This window comes from Lagopus leucura, unplaced genomic scaffold (genome assembly GCF_019238085.1).
Source record: "Lagopus leucura isolate 7727_CA_CO unplaced genomic scaffold, USGS_WTPT01 Super-Scaffold_100021, whole genome shotgun sequence".
Lineage (NCBI taxonomy): Eukaryota > Metazoa > Chordata > Aves > Galliformes > Phasianidae > Lagopus > Lagopus leucura.
In genome coordinates this window covers 8,148,246-8,167,721 of record NW_024962274.1, presented here as the reverse complement: position 1 = coordinate 8,167,721, position 19,476 = coordinate 8,148,246, and the positions used below count along the sequence as shown (strand labels likewise).

At 44.6% G+C, this 19,476-nt stretch overlaps 1 protein-coding gene across 5 annotated transcripts in view; it reads right to left on the bottom strand.

Moving 5' to 3' along the window:
* The window catches only part of EPHA4 (EPH receptor A4), a 202,412-nt gene that overhangs the window by 33,174 nt on the left and 149,762 nt on the right, over positions 1 to 19,476 (bottom strand). For all 5 annotated transcript variants that reach the window (XM_042878583.1, XM_042878587.1, XM_042878586.1 and 2 more), the window contains one exon: positions 10,648 to 10,986. In XM_042878583.1, coding sequence (XP_042734517.1) covers positions 10,648 to 10,986 — 339 coding nt within the window. The remainder of the gene's footprint in view (positions 1 to 10,647; positions 10,987 to 19,476) is intronic.

Here is a 19,476-nt window from a genome sequence, read left to right as displayed (position 1 = left end):
AGCTGTCATCTGACGCTTCATGCCTATACCTATTGACAGAACCCACTCCTGCTCACTGCTCCTTTTTCACGCTCACACCGTGCCACCAGGCATGAGCCACTAAGGGGCAAATGTGGGACTCATTACCCAAGGCAACAAATCTTAATGCTGTTCTCTTTCAGTCTCACACACTTACTTCTTACTTTGAACACAGATATCCAGATGATGTATATATGTATTAAATAACTTCCTTCATCGCTCATTCTCAGCATTAAGAATATTAGATTCTGTAAAGAATAGCCTTAAAAGCTTCTTTGAAATTCAGACAAATAAAAGCCTCTGCCCCATCACTTACATGCTTTGGAAATACTGAAGCATCTTCTCAACCAAATAAATAAATAAATGTTATGACTCATTCTCCCAAAGCAGCATTTGCTATTTTAACAGATAGATTTGGCCACATTATCTCATCCTGGCTTCTGAAGTGCGACAGTAATAGCAGAGTTAGAATTTGCCAATTGGGTTTCTCAGATCAATCACCCACCATCCAAATGCCAAGAACCTCGGAGAGAGAAGCATGAGCACTTTGCTCCCACTGTGATACACCAAAATGATGAGCTCCAGCAGCACCTGTGGGCTGGATCCCAAACATGCCCTCCTGAGCCTGCAGTTCAGATGTCCTTTGTGGAGGACACTGCTCTGACAGCACCTGGACATCCACGGCTCTAGGGTACTCTGCCAATGATCCTCTTTTTGAGTGGAAGAAAAGATGCTTTGTGATTTTGGAAAAGTAAGGGGCATTAACGAGTGGCACACCAGGTTCTGCTGGGCCTTCATACTCACTGCTCTTCTTACAGATACACTCACCAGAACTGAACTGGACCCACCTTCCTTCACTGCAATGTGCAGACTTCTCAGGAAATTAAAAACCATAAATAGAGCTGAAGAGAAAGAGAACTATATTCTGCACACAGTGCTGCTGGAATGCCAAAGCTACCCCAAGTTTGTTAGGAAAAAAAAGAAAAAACAGACGAGGGACAAACTGGGGAACAGCCTTAAGCTTCGCAAAACACACAAATCCTGAAATTAAAATCTTAGCTCATGGTGTCAGTAACTGATTACGTCATAGGTGGCACGTAATTAAACTCACACAGGGGTTTCATTAGTTTGGTTTTATGCTAGATGCTGAAAAGTAGCGCATTATTCATTCAAAAGGTGTGTCAATTAGCAAAACCCTAAATGGAGTAACTACTAGATAGGATAGTGGGAAGGACAGTTGTTAGAACTTCCTGTGCAGTGCAAGTGCCATTAGAAATCCTGGAAACAAAAAATTAGCAAAAAATCAACCTGGGAAGGTTCTGAAGATCGGGGTTGTACAAAGAATGCTGCTCTGTTTAATTCCTGGAGGAGTATCGGTCTACAGCGCTGGGCAAACCAAATCCTGGGAAAGCAACAGTCCCAACTCAGCTCAGCCAGAAAGCCGCATGCCGAGTTCTTCGTTGACTGTCAAACTTGCAGCACAGCAGGGGGACCCCAGGAGCACCACAGTTCCCTCCTGCACCAGCCCTCCTGGGGTGCTTATGAGCTGCAGCCAATTGGGGATTGCAATGAAAAATACAACTTTCATTCAAAACCTTCAATTCAAAGTCATTTCTTCTGACAGCATGCAAAGCGCTTTTTAGATCATTTTATCATCAGTTCACTTTTATATTTGAAGCAGATGAATCTAGTAACTTCTATCCAAGGATCATTCCGGACCAAAGAGGGAAGCCCCCGTGCTGCAAAGCTCCTCTGACCGGTGATGGCTGCAGCTCACTGCTGCACATAAAATATTCTCCGCTTCAGGACAAACTGCACATTTGCAAGAAGTGCTAAACAAGTGTCCCTCTGCACTTAGCCCACTCTTCTCCAGCAGTCCTTCCAGCAGGTGCATAACTGCAGCAATACCTTCCAGCAGTGGCAGGTGTGCAAGCAGAAATGGAAAGGAGGGAGCACTGTGGGGCCGCACATCAGGCTGGCAGCACAGCATCAGGCTGGCAGCAGAGCAGAGCCCTCACCTCTCCGCAGCCCCTCATGCCCGCACCGGGCAGCTCAGCCCTAGAACAGAGCTCTGGGCTGCCCGCACGTCCCTCTCGCTTCCTGCCTTATTTATGTGCGCACGGAGTATCCTGATAAACGAGAGGGAAGGGTGCAGCCATTCCATCCGTATCCCCCGTTATGCTAAGAAAGATAAATTGAGGCTGATTCAGAGGACAGATTTAAAGAACGCACTATGTTATCTAGACAAGTGCAATCTTCCCAGGGAGCCGCTGGAGTGGGCTGTCTTGAGATCATGCCTTTATTTGTTTGCTAAAATAAATGGACAACGCACAGAACTCCATTCATACAGGAGGTACCTTTTCCAGCCCACTATTCCTTCTGATTTCACTTAGCTGAAACTGCCTTATTCTATTATTTATGGATGGGGCCATTTAACTGCACATAGAAAATTAAAAATAATAAAAAGCTAATTAAAAGCTTCAGCGCTTTCCTTTTAGTCTTCAGAAATCTACAGAACTGAAAGACATTTATATCCAAAGCTTATAACAATTTCAAGTTTTTGTGGTTTTTTTTTCTCTCTCTGTAATAATCCATGGATACTTTCAATGGATTTTAATGTGTACAAAACCAAAGAGATTTTATTGAACTGTAAAAGTATTTAATAAAAAATCAGAATCACTCAATCTTCTTTTTAAGACTGAGTAATAGAGTTCAATAGCAGGGATAAAAATCCTAATAAATCCTAACGGAAGAGCTCAGAGAGCTGAGACAAATGTTATAAGTTCCTTTTGAGTTCAGTAGGACTTTTCCATACGGGAAAGCTTACAATGTAAATGACCAAAGGCATAAAATACAGATGCCACAGCTTCCTATACTCTTCTAAACGATATTAAAAAATCTAAAAACCTTTTGTCACCATCCGATCACAAATCCCAGCTTTCACAGACCCTCAACCTGCTGTCCGAGCATCTTGCTAAGGCTTCTGGGATCCCGGTTCCCGAATTTAGTAATGAAGGCAGATTACGTTAATCTAAGACGACGCCATGAAATCCTTCACGTAGCGGCAGAGAGAGGCTCTGCGTTTGCCTGCTTTGTTTGGGAGGGGAAGCCCACTGGAGCCGTGCCACGATAATAAAGTGCTCCCTGCATGCCAGTTCACATGTGGGGCTAAATCTGAAGTGACGTTTCTCTATGAAAGGAGTGGTATTCACTCGTGTGCTCAGCATTTTGATGTCCTCCAGAACCTGGCAAACATGATTATAGAGATCCAGCAGACATGCCACAGCTCTATTTAGTCCTCATGGTTCAACGCAACGCTATGCAAAAAAATAAATAAATAAATAAATAAATAGCAGGCTGCCTTGGGGTGGCATTCTGGAAATAGCATTTCCTGCATATCAGCTCAACACACTTTTTGCACCTCCTCATGCAAGGACAGAACATCTGCACCGTGCGGGGCCACACTGCCCATCCCTGCCAGGTCAGCTCAGCATCCTGCCCTTCAAACCAAGCCGAAGCAGAAACTTTGGGACTCAGGGACTGGCTGTGTTTATTTGTGCTGCCCTGCATGGCATTTTAATTAGTAACTGTGCGGATTTAAAGCCTTTGAATGGACACACAGGGGCAGTTGTGCAGCCCGGCTTTTGTATTTCCACTCTCTCAAAAAAATCCTGTTTGAGGACACCAGCAGGGGGTTAATGGAAGCTTTGATAAAGTTCTCCAGAGCCTTTTCTTGTTGCTCAACTGCAGACTGGACTCTGCTGTCTTTCTGGCTGTTTTCCCATTAATTTAGTGAGCTGCAAAAGCACCCAGAAACTTTAGAAGCCCAGCTAAACATTTGGTAGTCACAAGTACTCTCGGGCCAAGTCTCCTTCCACGTCGAAATATTTTCTTGCCAATTGCTTAAGGGACACGCTCAGACTGGATGCAAAGTTAGCTAGCGAGGAGCGGCAGAGCGCTGCTGGCGGAAGGAAACGAGCAGTTAAATGCTGTGGAGCAAACCAGAGCTCCAGGACCACACCTTCAGCCCTGACCATTTACCAGCTGTTCATCTGCACCTCCATAACTGAGCGCTGAACTTGAACACATCTGATGCCGTTTGAAAGTAAATTTCTGTAATTATAAATATGGCCAATGCCAACCAGTCCTCAAATTAAACGCCTTTTTCCTAAGGTGGATATGTAGCAACCCTCACTTTGCACAGCAAACATGAGATCCTTTCAACAGTGTGACCAAACCTTTATTTAAATGCTGCAATTACTTCTTGGCGCTACCTGACACACAACTTGTCTGAGCTGCTCACTGAACCCTGAAGCTGGTTATTTACTAAGGATCTTTAGAAAGCGTTTTTTTTTTTCCCTTCCAACCAAGACTTGTATCCCCCACCTTGAATACAAATTCATGGAAATGGGTGGTGCAGACGGCTTTGCCAGCAAGCAGGCAATTGTTATTTTAATTATTATTTCTTTGTGGAAAGCTGCAGTTACCTTAAAATAATAATTTAATCTCTCCCAACAATAGTTTTCCCGGGTTTGTTTTGAAGACCGCAGCACGTATACCTACAACTGCACATTTATTACAGGCCATCAGTTAAAGCCTGTGCAAGAACAGAGCTGTTAATACAAAACTCCCACTTGCATCTGTCAGCTTGGAGAAGCTCCTTACGCAGACACATGATCTTACACACATAATTAAAGGTGCACGGAAGAAATCTGAAACGGCCAGCAGTTGACATCCCAGGGACACTAAGGAATCTCACGCTAAACACTAAAATTTGGCAATCCAAGAGCATTCCTGACTGTTTGCTTCCATACAATTCCCAAATTTCTTATGCTGGGATCACTTATCTCCATGGATCTCCCATCACATTTCTATTTGAAAGGCCTGTGGTTTCCCAGAAGACATTACTTGGTTTGCTTCAGCAGTCCTTGTGGTAACTCCCTCCGATGCAAATCTCCACAGCGGGAGCCAAATTCCCCAGAGAAGCCAGGCGAGGACGGACGAGGCAGGTGGAACCCCAGAGCAGCTGACAACTTGTCCCAGCCCTTCTGCTTGAAAAACGAGGGGAGGGGTTGCTAATTATGTCTAGCAGATAAGTGCAAAGCCTTAGAAACCACACTGGTTTAGATTCAAAATGAGAAAGTTGCATACAATTAGCCTGGAATTCTGCAAGATGCTGCAACAAATCACTCAGAGTGTCACGCTCACATATCAGCCCTGCTTACCAGTTTTGAATCTCTTTCCCTATTGAATTCACGCCTGACACAGCCCCATTTGAGGAACAAGGAAACTGCCGATCCATCACCCTCAGTACAAACACCTTAAAGTAACATAAAAACATCCCTTCACAACTCCCATTCTCCATTAGATGGACATTTTGCATAAATAAACTCGCAGCAGCCAGAAATATGAAGCACATTCCATGCTCTGGACATCTGGCCCACACCCAGCTGTTTGCCAAGGGATTATTTTTAAATCAGGCTTTTGGGGAACAGGGTGTGGGGGCAGGGTGCTGTGAGCACTCCCACGTGCCCAGGTAGCAGCACGAGTTTCCTGCCGGTCAGTGCCTGCAGACAGGCCCCTGGAAAGGGCTCTTTGTATCCTTTGGCCGCAGGGAACCACTAACTGGAAATTGTGGGAAGCAGGAGCTGGGCAGCACACCCGCCTGGAGCCTCTGCAGGGCCTGGGAAGGGCGATGTCCATCTTCAGAGCATCTGTTAATTTTATTTGCTAGAAGTAGTTTAAGGATATTCATGCTGTCACATAAAGAAAATTCTGCAACAGAAATCTAATTAACAATGTCTTTTGATGTTTTGCTATAGAGTGATTCTTTATAGATAGTTATAAATATCCAGGAAAGGAGCATATTAAAAAGAAAATACCAAAAGCCTAGGTTTACTGGCTTTGGCATGTTTTGCTTTTGATCTGCCTAAGCAACTATTACTTTGTCGATATATGCAGTGCACACTGACCAAGGGCAATGCACAGCCATGAATTTTTACTGACTGCAGATTCAGTTCTGCACGGGCAGAATGTAAGACCCTATATGCATTTTCCGTGCTGTTCAGCACAACACATGAGGAATGCTAATCAACATTTGAAAGGAAACGTGGGCTCTCAAAGGAAACCCACTGAAATACAAAATGGGAATATATTCCCCTATTAACAAGTCCAGTAGAACCTGTGAGCCATCAGAAAGCTAGAGGCTCCTGTTTCTTCCACCTTCCTTTCTAACCTACAACATGAGCAGCCTCCAGGGATCTTTCTGATTTTTTTCTTTTTACTAATGGAATTAAGAACACAAACAAACAAAATTAAAGGCCAAATAGTAGTAGCAGCTGACATTTTCCTTCCCGGTGCTGAACATCAGTATTTTGGGTTCACCACGGTTCGGCTGCCCCAGGAGAACCCTCCATCCATGCAGGCACTCCCGGCAGTGCTCCGGGCGGCACTGCAACCCACTTCTGCTCCTGCCCAGGAGTGGGGCTGGGCTTCAAGTGGCACTGAGGGACCCAGGAGTGCCCCAAGGGGGGAGACGGATGGCAGTGTACCGGCCATACCGCATCTGTGAGATGGACTGGGGACAGGCAATAGTCAGCTAGACAAGCACACGTGGGGGTCGGAGACAAAGGAGGCAGAGGGAGGCGAGCACAGAAGGGGAAAAATGGGACAGGGAGCCCAAGACATTCATAAGATCAGTCCTTGATCCTCAGCACAGGAGGTATGAAAATAGCTGGCTTGATGCAGTGGGAGAAAGAGTAAGTTTATTTACTTAGCCTGCTTTTCTCATCCTAATTGGCATATCCTTCTCCACCTAACTGAGACGGTTCACTTAAGAACGCACTGAGCCCAAGGTAACTAACAAGGTAAAAAATCACCAGGCAGTCTGTTCGTTCAGAAACATCAAGCTTTTAACTCCTGAAAGCAAAGGAACAAGAAGGAAGCTCATCCCTCACCAAACCCAGACCCAAATCCTGAGCCCTCGGCCATGCACACAGCCAGACGGGACAGCCAGCACGGCTGCGGGGCACCTGGGCACTCAGCTGTTCAGTAACACACAAAGTGTTCAGTGCCCCTTCGAAAAAACAAAAGCTTCCTGCTTGCTGTGAACAAGGTCTCTCTATTGAGAGATTTACTTTTAATTTTGAACAGCTTCAGGGCATTATTCTTAGTGAAAAGGAAAAGAAAAGAAAAAAAAAGGAGCCTTGAGATTTCTGAGCTGTTCACTCAGCTGCCTGGTAGGGCTCCTCACTGCAATCAGCCTCTGAGCAGCACCGTTTGGAGGAGCCGGGCTGCGTCTCCTCCACGCATCGTTTCACATTTGTTAAGGGTGGACAAAACGCTGACTTCATTTAAGCAAAAAACAGCCAGGAGCAAAAGTCGCTGCTGCTGGGAGAGCCCTCGGTACCGGCACTCCCCAGTACTCACTGGGAAGGTGCTGGCTGCCAGTTCCAACAGCTCGGGGCTCCATCCTTTGCTTTTTTAATTACTTTTTTATCTAATGCAGGAAAAGAGTGGCAGCTCTAATCTCAAAAACCTCAAAAAAATTATTATATCTAGTATGTATAATAGCAAGCTGAATTCACCATTAAAAAATTCCTAAAATGTCATCTATCTTCTGGAGATATAAATGTTTACTTGGTTCTAAGCCTGAAATTTAAATTCTCTTTTTTTTTTTTTTTTAATGCCATAAACCCCAGAATCTTTTCAAAGGAAGCAGCAAAAATACTTTTTCAAACGCTTTTTGATTCCACTTTGAATGGCAAAAGCTTATTTTCATTTAAACATTTTTCTACAGTACTGGAAACTGAAAAGAGTTTCTAAACAAAGGTGGAAAGTAAACAGCCTCATTTCATTATTTCCAGGAGTAAAATGGCAAAAGCAAACAAAAAAACACCTGTGCCTTTCAACTGCACCTTTGTGTCCCTGCAACACGTTTCTTCAGTGTCGTGCTGAATACACCAGTAACTGATTTCTCATTGTTTTCCCTGTGCCTCCCAATGCACTCCTTCCTTAGGGGTTGGCGCCAATGCAAGCGAACAAATAATGGGATTTCTGATTTTAACATTAAAAACCATGCTCTAAAATTTCAATATATTTTTTGCAGATTATATGGTTGTGTATCTGGGAGGACAGTTTGAGACTGGTGAAGCATCTCCTACTCTCTTGCATACTCATCATCTCTACTGAACTTAAGATGTGCCTCCTGCAAACAATGACAGCAAGTTCCCCAGGATGTGACCCAAAAGCACTGCTCACATCACTACAGAACCAGGATAACATGGCTTTTTTCTATCAAATGTTGGAAAGCACACAGACAGCAAAATGACAGCGCACTTTACAGATTTTCCGTGTTGGTAGCTTTGTTTTGATCAGCAAAACACAGAAGGAGTTTTGTGAAAAGAGGAGTTTGACTCTCATCTTTCTTAGAATAAGAAATTCCTGCAATGTAACTGAGGTTGCTTTACATTAGTATGAGAAAGGTGTGAAATCAAAGCCACGTCTATGGCAGAGCTCTATCATGACATGATTTCTTTATAATGAAATACAGTGCAAGAAAATGAGTGGCACTGGAATTTTACTGCACCCCAGACACACATTTACAGTGATTAAACAGATCGGTACTTGTAAAACCCAAGGGCCCAACTTTACAAATCTTTACTTGGGCAAGTAGTTTCACTGAAATCAGCGGGATTATTTGCATACTCAAGTACTGTTTATCTTAGCTGAGATCTATGGGTTTAGGACACAGATTTCTATTTAGATCTTTTATGCAGAATACACAAAGTTGTGCAAAGAACAGGAGAAAACGAGCGCCTTGGAGTTAATTTTCACATATACCAGTGGTTTTCTCCAGCCCTCTGAAGCATTTGATAGACTGGGCCTGTTTTATAATTGGAAATGTTGGCAAAAATACAAATTTCCTGATGTGAAAAACTGCTACTCATGGATAATAAACAAAATCAATTCTTATTTGCATATTCAATCAGATCTCGGTTTGCATATTAAAGCATAAGATGGTGGAATTTTCACACGGTAGATGGATGCCACTCATTTATGCATATATGCATCCACTAATCCTTACACACGCCAGAATCAGTCAGAAATACTCTTTGCTAAGCATTCACAGCACAAAAACTCAGTCCCTGCTGCCATTCTCAACCCTTTCTTCTCATATAGCATATGACAGCATTCTCCCAAAGCTTTCTCCTATGGCTCTGTCTTTTCACCAGACAGTTTTGATTTTTGAGTTATAATTTGAAAGGGATACCGTACCACTGTACTGTCAACTGCACATGTATAGAACTAAACAAATGGACCAGATTTTCAAAGGACCTTCAATTGGGACCTGACAATTTTGTGTGCAACTGTGACTGCAAAACTGAACTCACCTCTCACTGTTAATATTGAAGTGCAGTGGGCTACAGCTTGGATTTGCCGGTTTTGATTATGCATACCTAGTTTACATGTGCCTCTACTAGGAAACAGAATCCACAGCACACATAGTCCAGTATTCTCAGAATATGCATTATTCATATTGTCTCTTACCCCATAACTCTGCAGATAAATGATAGCCCCGTAAGCTACACTCCGAGGTGCTGAATGCCTGCAACGTTTGTGGGACTTGAAGGCAATGGGTGCTGTGAGCAATTAGATAACAGGTTTGACAGTCTTGTAGCCAGTCTCACAGTCTGTACATTTAATTTGCAAATAGAAGAGTGTCACATTCAAATGTATATAATTCTGTTCATTAAATTAAAAACTGTACTGGGATCCTGTGCTTGAAACCCTAGCTATGTGCAAACAAGAAATATTCTCAAGTAATTAAAGGAAAAAATCATGTAAATGATCATCAAAGCTAAGCCCCGTTCTGCTGCAACCTTTGTTAGGTCAAGCACAAGGAACTGAAAAAACTGGGAGCACTTAGGGTATCTGAAATAATCAGGTATAAACAGAAAGAGCATTTCACTCTTCCGGATGAGTGAAATGCAAAAATCAGCCAGCACGAAGATGAAAGCTCATCTAGGATTTCTCAAGTAATGCCAGATCTGATCAATTGAAATATTGTTAGCAGCAGGTTAAGGAGGTATTTATTTAATAATGGGGCAGAATCTAATTGACTTTGCAGGGAGAGCAAAGCTAACATGCAGGCTAGTGAGCACCTACTCGCTCTTTCTGAATCTCACCCAGCCCTTTCTGGGGAAGGCAGAAGTGCAGCGCAGGGCTCCTCAGCTGTGCTGTGCCCTCTGCCAGCACCACGGGCACATCTGTGCTCATGTGCTGGGTCTGCTGAGGAGGGGCTGAGCTGCTCAGCAGCCCTGGCTCTGTCCCCTCTGCATCCTCCACAGCAGCCGTGCTGTCCTGCTTCTGCAGAATGCCTCCCAGTGTCCTTGCAGCATGCTGCAGCGCAATTCTGTAACCAGCTACACCACTCAAACCCTCCTTAGTTCTTGTAGCTCTAAACAGTTTAAACTATCCATATAAATAACCCAGAAAATAAGAGTTTGACCCAGCTTCGCATCTTAGGGTACCTTGGGTTCATTTTCTCATGCAAAATTTAATGGAAACCACAGCTTTCCTAAAACCAGGCAAAAGAGACCAGAATCAAAAGTGCATTTAGGTTCCTACCTGCTTGGTTAGTTGTCACAGTGACTGACACGGCTTGGTCCTGGCTGGGGTTGTGCTTGGACACTCCATTCACTGCCCAGACCTCAAAGGTGTAGTTGGTATGTGCCAGGAGGTCAGTGATGGAAACCTTAGTGGTTTTCAGCCCGTTCTGCTGGGGGCTGAAATGCACACCACTGCCACAGGACCGGCAGCGGCTGGGCTCCCCGGCCCCGCAGCGCTTGCACACCACGTTGTAGGAGATGTCCTCCCGTCCTCCCTTGTTCTGCGGGGCGCTCCACTCCAAGTTCACCGATGTCTCGTTGACATTGGAAATCAGGTTCTGGGGTGCAGATGGAGGGCCTAGGAAGAAAAATTCCACCTTTTTAGTAACTGCAAGAATGTCACATAGTATCTTCAGACCTGTGGCCCTGTGTGGGCAATCCCAATGAAGCCAGTGACAGCAGAGACCATGCAGAATTTTACTTCCCTATGTTCTTATTGAAGATGGAAAATTAACCAGTAGGACAATTTTTAATGTCTTCTTCTGATGAAGAAACAATATTTTCCAGCTCTAAATTAACCTGAAAGCCCCAACTACAACTGAACAAGAATTGTATTTTTCACTTGTGTTACTTATACTTGTTTTGAAATCTAAGCCATTCCTTTGGTATATTTTACACTCATTTTTCATGATCTCCTGTGCAAACCATCAAATGCACAAACCACTGCTTTGAGATTTTCATGGTCCCCCACACATGCAGACAAACGCTGAAAGTGTTGATCACTCAGTATTACAACGTTGTTTTTTTTTTAGGAACAGAACTGCCATATTTTCCACACAAATTGATGTCAGATGACCTTCAGCTCTTGCTCCACAGGACGGGAACAAAGACCCACATCTTGTAGGTGCGCTGCCTGGTTGGCTCCAGCATGGGGGGAGGGGGAGGCAGTCAGGCACCAAGTAAGGTCCCCACACTCCTCATACAGTGGGTCTGAGCCAGGTGTGGGGCAGAGGCCCACTGCAATGGAAACGGCCGCTCTGACCAGCCCAGCACCACCGGCTGCTTCACAGCCCAGGCACAGGCACAAACCTCATTTATATGCTTCAATCCCCACAGGCTCCGAACCAATAAGTACATTAAAAATGCAGAAGAGCTAATCCTGTGATCCTCGATCTAATTTCAATACAGTTGAGGTGAGACACATTTTTCTATCCTTAAATTTAACAAGAATGATTCCTGGCAACCCCGTGAAACAGATGAAGGATTTTATACAACACAAAAAGCTCCGCAGCCATCAAAACGCAGCCCCGTCTGGGACTGAGCACAATGGCTCTCTGAACTACACACACAGTACTATGGGACAGGACACAAGGTAAAATACAGTACCCAACAGAAATGGAACAGAGAGAGAATGAAGCAGGCAGAACGTAACCATCCAAACCAGACTGCAGTGAAGATGGCAATCCTTAGTCATTATGCACAGTTGGAGCTGTAAATGCGGGTGTTACTGCCAGTAAAATACAGGAAGTAATTTTGTAGGAAGTCACAAATTAAGTTTTCATTCAAGATACTGGAGAGCTTATGAAAGCTTCTTAAATTTTTCAAAATATTATTGGTGGTTGGAATTCAAAAGTGTTCAACTAGATCTGCTGGCAGAAAGGAAGCAAAGTTCTTACAAGTTTCATTCCAGATTTTCAATTCTTATTATTCATCCAATGTTAAGAAATTGAGAAGAAAAAAAAATAGGTAGCACCAATAGTCTGATTAACCACATAAATAAATTAATCTCAATCTCTCATATGTCAAAGGTACAAAAGCATCCAAGAGGCTTAACTGGAAACTGAATAAATAATAGTGAAATCCTGCTGAAATCATAAAGTGACTCAAGTGTAGCAGCAAGGAGGTCAAGCCATCAAAAGGTAATGGTGGTGAAGACGAATTGTGGCTGCCTAGGTTCATCAGCAGCTACAAGGAAGCTGAGCTCTGAGCACAATGCAGAGGGGGAGGCTTTGAGGGCTGCATCATGTCCTTGGGCCCCTGCTTGAAGCTGCCAGGACCTAACACATGTTAACTGGACGCAGTATTTGGATTTGGGGAGAGGCATGTAGGTAAGGAAAAAGTCTTAAATTACACAGAGGTCAAATGTACCTACTACTTATCATCAGTGCCTAGATGAAAGCTTCTGCTGCAAGAGCAGCTGAGCAAGGATCGCTTCTCTGTGCTCAACTTCACAAATACAAAATTAATATATTCATTTTGAGAGGAGAGAAATCCTCCCTTCCTGCCAAACCTTTGAAGTACAGTCTCTGGGCTAGCCAGGGCTGTAAGGCAGATTTACTGCCATGAGCAGACATACCACAGCCCAACCCCTGCAACAGGGACAGCCCCTGCTACAGCACCACTGGGCTGCAAGCCTCAATTTTGGTCTCTGCACCAGCAACGCTGAGGACATCCAGGGACAAAACCCCAGTATGCAAAAAGCAGCTACTACATAGCGAGACTCAGATGGGAAAAAGCAAAGAGCTTTTTCGTGCAGAATGTTACCTTGCTGCTACTGCACTGCCACAGCTGGGACTGCTCTAGGGCCAGGCTCTGCACCCTGGGAGTTGCCACGCTCACAGTCCTAAAGACGTGCCTGTTAGCTCAGACACAGCAGCCAATTTGGGGTTAATCTCAGACTTACTCTGGTGTCCATTAAGATATTTTCCAAGGCTCTAGGTCCAGTTTCACGTGGGAAAATGTGCCAGAATGAATCAAGCTCCTCAGAAGCAAAAAGTCAGTAATTAGTATGTGGGACAGGGCATAGCAGTGTCTAAACAGAGACGCAGCGAAGCGGAAAGCCAGGGAAGCAGATGCTTGCAGGTCACAGAGATGAGCGCACCACCTCCAGCATGAAAAGGAAGATGCGGGGGAGTTTCCAAATGGTGGGCTGACATGGCAGCGAGGGGAAAAGCAATTTCCTTTCTTTCTGGAGCACAGTTGTTAATGGAGCTGTTGGCACTGGGAGTGGGGAACAGTTTCAGATTGATGGGCCTGGTTTCAGATGTTGAAACACAGGGCGTATCTGCTCCTTCAATAGTGATCAGGATTTGCTTTGTTTCTGACAACAGAGACGCTGCCAGAGGAGAGGAAAACCCTTTCGTGGCCGTGGGAGGCTGCAGGCAGCCGCAAAGCAGCACTGAGAGGGACCTGCATGAGGGACATACAGAGAGGGACCTGGGGATCACAAAGAGAACAGGGTATGAGCACGGTTGACTGAGAGCAGGATCCTTCAGCTGCCCATTCACCAGCACCGCAAGCAGGCACAGGGGAACAGAGAGGACAGAGGTTTTTCACTTTATTCCCCTTTTAGAACTCACAAACCTTGCTTCACAATAAAGCCATCAAAATAAGCTGAGCCACGAAGCAAATGGAAGGCCTGGGGTGGAGCAAGTTCAGTGTGTCTGTGCTTGGGGAACTGAAGAGTCTGTTTAGCAACAAACCTTTGTCAAGCTAATCTTGCTATCTTCCTCAACCCTCCTATTAGATTTACTTAAATGCGTTGTGCAATGCAGATTGTGTTTGGCTTTCTCTTGCTGCAACAAGCTATAGGCTTTGCATCTATTTGTCTGTCTCTTTAATGACAGACAGATTTGGCCAGCTGGCAATACTGTACCCCCATCAAACGAGTATTCAGGAAGAGTACAGTTTTTAAGGAGTTAACAGCACAAGCACTGATTTGTACTAAAAGGGCTGATGCATTTTAGCACCCTTACTACAATCTCAGGCTGCATTTTCCATCTGCCACTATCTGCTACCCTCCCTCCATTCCTACAAGGCGCTCAGGTCCCACTCCCAGCCAAAGGCCTCCTGCAAGCCCCTGCAAGGCTGATACAAGGCTGTCGAAATCCCTGACAAAGATAGGAATCATCACCAGACCGGCTCCCTGCTTCCTGCCAGATCACAAGACACCTCCCCATGCTACCTTATCCGTGCCATCTCTGTGGATGACAGGCCTCCCCGGGCAGGCTGCAGGAGCTTCCTTGTCTCACAGCAGGGCCCAAGTGGTGCGATGAGCCCAGGGTGGCCCTGCCAGAAGCCCAGCTCCTCTCTGCGGGACTGAGGGAGCACCCATGCGGCACAGGCCGTTTCTTTGGACTGATCATTTCCATGAGAATTGTGTTCAGATTTCAGAACAGATGCCCTCAGGGATCAACCTCACCCACAAAAGGAAAGTACCACACGCAGTGAGCCCCACCGAGCCACTAGGCTGAAGCACAGAGCATCCTGCCCGACAGACTGCTCATGCCACTGTGCTGGGACTGCTGCTGCTGCTGTGAGCCCCCAGACAGAAGGCACAGCCTGCCAGGCACACCGCCACTGCCCTGCCTGCTGCAGCCAAGCCCACAGAAACAGCTGCCCTACGATCTGAGGGCCGAGCTGCAGGTGTGCTGTGCTGGGGAACTCCACTCAAATGGCTATGGCAAAGGTTTTAATATCACTGGTTTTACATCTTCCTTTTTTATTACTGATCTGCCCAGCACGGTGCTTCTCTGAAAGCCTCTGTGGGTGTATATAGTAAATTCAATTACAGTTTTCTACATCCAGACCAGACAGACTTGTTTGACATAGAGAATACTGTCTTCACTAAACCAGTTAATTTAGTTCAGCAACAGTGTATGGTTAGAAGGCGTGGATTAAAGGGCTGTGAAAGGAGAAGAGAAATAAATGATTCCAGGCAAAACAGCTCCTGAGAGACTCTGCTGTCCCACAGTATGACCAGACATGCTCCTCACTGCCCCAGGCTGACTGAAGCCAGAAGCCCACTGCTGAAAAAAGCAGCCCCAAATGCTGGGCAGGCATTCAGAGCAGCTTGCAGAGGCCTTTGCTCACTAAAGCTGCAGATGAATAAAAGTTTGTTGCTCCTATTCTAAGATGCCCCATAAACAAAGCATTGAAGATGAAAGCAGTGGGCTTCAGTCTGGCCAATTTTAATGGACCTGAGTAACCACAATAAGCTGCTGTGTCAGGTAGAAATAGGAAAAACACCACAAAACAAACCAAAAAGCACCTCAGCACAGGGTTCTGACACATACTGCCTTGAAAGGAAATTTAGGACTTTAAGAGACCCACTCTGATGACACTGAGAACAAAGGTCTCCCTAGCCAGGCATAACTGTCCCAGCTGTCCCTGGCAGAGCTCTGTGCCAGGAGCCCCTTTCTTCGTGCCACTCCATCCTCAGTCACTGAGGGTGGCAGTGGATCGTTTTGGCAGCAACATTACCCAGTAAAGGCTACACTGATATTATCAGTATTTGGACTGTAACCACATTTATGTACTATTAACCTATGGTACGGTTAATATTTATTACGTTGAAAGATATATCTGTGGGAGAACATTTTTAAAAACACAAGCTTAAACCCACACTTTCCAAGGAAGTGCTAATGGAGATATTTCAAGTACATACCCTAAAGAAGCAAGCCTTCATTATGAGCATCCTGCCAGTCACCAGATCAGTGCATTTAAAATGTAACCCTTTTTAAAAAGGAAGATGCTTTCAAAAGATATGTATGCGGATGGTAACGAGCAGGATGAGGTTTTTTAGCCCTAGAAGGAGAAAATGATTAAAAAAATAATTCAGTCTGCGTGTGCATGTGTGTAAAAGCACATTTCTCTATCGGGTAACGGATGCCTCTGCAGCCAGGGCAATGGATAATTATTTTCAAGTGGGTTGTCACCCTGCATTCAGTCTGCATTTGCCTGACAGTGTGAAATCGGAAGGAAGCTTCATTGGCAATTCCCACCAGACATCAGAAAACCTCAAGCATGTAGAAAAGACTTTAATCTTCTTTAACCATTCCCATACTCTCCTTGAAGAAAATATCACTCTTTTTGAGGCAGAAAAAGCAGACCTTAGCTTGATATGGTTTAAAAATTATTCTAACAAACAATAAAATAAGACGATAGCCTGCTACAGTTGGAAGCTTTCTCACTTCACCCTCAAACAGAAAAACCCTATAAACATACTGCTAAATGCAGCACAGTGCCAATGACGTGTTTGTTAATCAGTCAGACAGGGCAGTAAGCTTCAACGGCTTCCTACCAAGGCTGACAAAAGCATCCTCTTCATGAGCCTGCTTCAGAGAGATGCTGACCCTCTGCATCTCCAATGATCTCAAAGGGAAGTTGGGATATTCAGAAACCTTGAGCTAATTTGCTAAAAAACAAACAAGATTCATACAACAGAACAGACTGCTACAATTCACTGTACCGTAAAAGCAGTCTAGTACGAACGGGCTGATTTGAATCAGCAGCTTGGCCTTAGTTATTCTACAGACAAGCTGTTAAAAGTTAAGTCTTTGATGAATTACAGGAACAGCAGGCACAGGAAAGTAAGCTTCCAACTGTCTAATGGCAGGAAAGCCTAACTGGAAATGTGGCATCGGAAGCAGTGAAAAGTTTAGCACGTCTCTGCTGTACAAGATCTGAGAGGCAGCTTTTGTGTACAGCACAGCAAGAATAAAGGGGACAAATACAGAGGTGCAAAGAAGAAAAGATCCATACAATGAACAACTCCGAAGAACTCTGGAGTACATATACAGAGAGCAATGAAATGCCACTTGAAGTACATCAAGTGTCTCTGAAGGGTTACCTGAAGTACTTGGGCGCTGCGGCTGCGCGAGGGCTTTCAGCTCTCCTGTCAGCCAACATGACCACTGCTGCTCTCCATGTGACCTCCCGACGCCATTACTGTACAGATAGCCTTTAATGATTCTAATCAATATCATAACTCAATCATGATCTGAAAATTTGTCTCCCTGTAGGCAGGGCTGAGTGTGAAATAAAGAGCTTACTATTTTTAGAGTGAATGCAAAGAAAGCAATTACTAAAGGATCGATGTCTTTAGACTCTTTAAGTTGCCTCACTAAAACATCTGGCAAAGCAGTGCCAGGCACAGCTTCAAGAAAAAGCACCTTGGCCTCCTTTTTCCATTTCATCAGGCCTCATTAAACATGGACAACTGTGGAGCTGTCAATAAAGCTTCAGTGTGTGAGCTGTGAAGCCCTTCAGATAAGTCTTAGTTGTTGATCTTCACCCATCTGAATGTCAAGTTATAATGCAGAGTAAACTCCTGGGCCGTGTAAGTTTGGGCTCAGAAATAAAGCACACACTTTCCTGTCACAGTTGTATACGTTGTGACCACTAATTGCTTCTTTCAGCAGTTGTGGATAGGTCTCCTGTTCCTGTGGCCAGTTTATACAAGCACCAACGCTTCTTGTCTGCCTAGCTGTTCCCAATCATTTATCATTATAGATCAGGTGTTCTTAGAACCCGTGAGACCAAAGTCAACAGTCCACAAGACACAGCAGCCACTTGAAATATCAGTCATCTGCTCCTTTCCCTGTCTCTTCTCCTTTCTGTGCATGTTTAGCATTACAATGGGGTTTTAATAAGGCATCTGATTTGGTAAACAATTCTTAATTTATTTACTCGGGCAAGACTCCTTTGACTTTAATGGGAGTTCTGCCAAGCTAGGGATCCTGGGCCAGTGCCAGTGATAAAATGCCCATTTTATTGGCATGTACAATTTCCTACTTAGCTGCCAAAGAACCCTGGTTACCAGCTTCACAATAGGCTTTGTTTTCTTACCACAGAGAACAATGCAATGGATATTTCCTCTTCTCTCCAGAAGGGAGTTAAGCAAAGAGGTCCAGTTACTGCTGGCAGAGTGTGGGAAAACTGATGCTCGCAGGTGCCATTCTGTGGGCTCAGAGCTTCTCTTCCAAAAACTGCCTTGTAAGAACCCTGTGCAGCACCACGTACTCTGACACATTATCGTGTCTTCTCTGGTATGCTGCGATGCAGACAACATCCCATGTGTCCACTCATTCTTTCAAGATAAAAAGAAAAACTCTACTGTGAATACCAGAAGGTTGTCTGACAGTTTGACAGGGAAGAAATCCAACCAGAGAAATATGTCATTTTGTCACTGGCCCAACTGCTGGATTTCTTACCTTGGTAGTCCTCTAATTTACTCCACTGACTCTACAGAACTGGGTCCTGACTAACCAAATCAAAGCCCCCGCTTAATTGAATAAACATCTCAGTTAATTTAAGGCTCTGGAGAGAGAAAATCAGAAGACAGCTAATAAACAGTTGCTGTATTTAAAGGAATGATGAATTTAAGCTTACTGATTATAAACACACATTGTCAAATTACTCCCGTCTCCTCTCTTTAACCACTTCTCCTTACGCAGTGGTTTCTTGATTCCCCCAGTCTGTCTCCACAGACGAAAGAAAAGAGCCTTTTCCTTTGGGATCCCTGTCAGCCAAAAGCCCTTCCTCTCTGGCAGCAACTGAGGAACTATTTCCCCAGCACACCTGGAGAGGAAAAATCACTGTCTCCATGCTGTCTACCCACCGCTCTGATGCTGCAGCTGCCATACTGTACCTTACAAGACATTCTGACATGCTGCTTACATAACGAACAATCTTCTATGATGCTTTAGGAATGAAATAATTTAACAAACGTGAGAATAGATAGAAAGGTGCAGAAGAATTATTATGCCATAAATTTTGTATCAGAAGAACAGAGACTGCTTTGGCAGATATTTCACATTACAGAGAGCGGGCTTCTATGTCATGGCTTAGACTGACTCAGTGCCGAAGAAGCGTCCTGGGGAGAAAGCATGGCACAGTCAGTACACAACTACCTACAGCATACCAGCCACCACAGGGCAGTGCGCTGTGTCCCACTTTCGTACTCTTCTATATAAAAGCCAGAACAGTGATAATCAGTGTACGTTTCAAAATTCAGAAGAGGCACGAGTTAAGCTGTAGGAAAAGGGCACATTTGTTTATTTAAAAG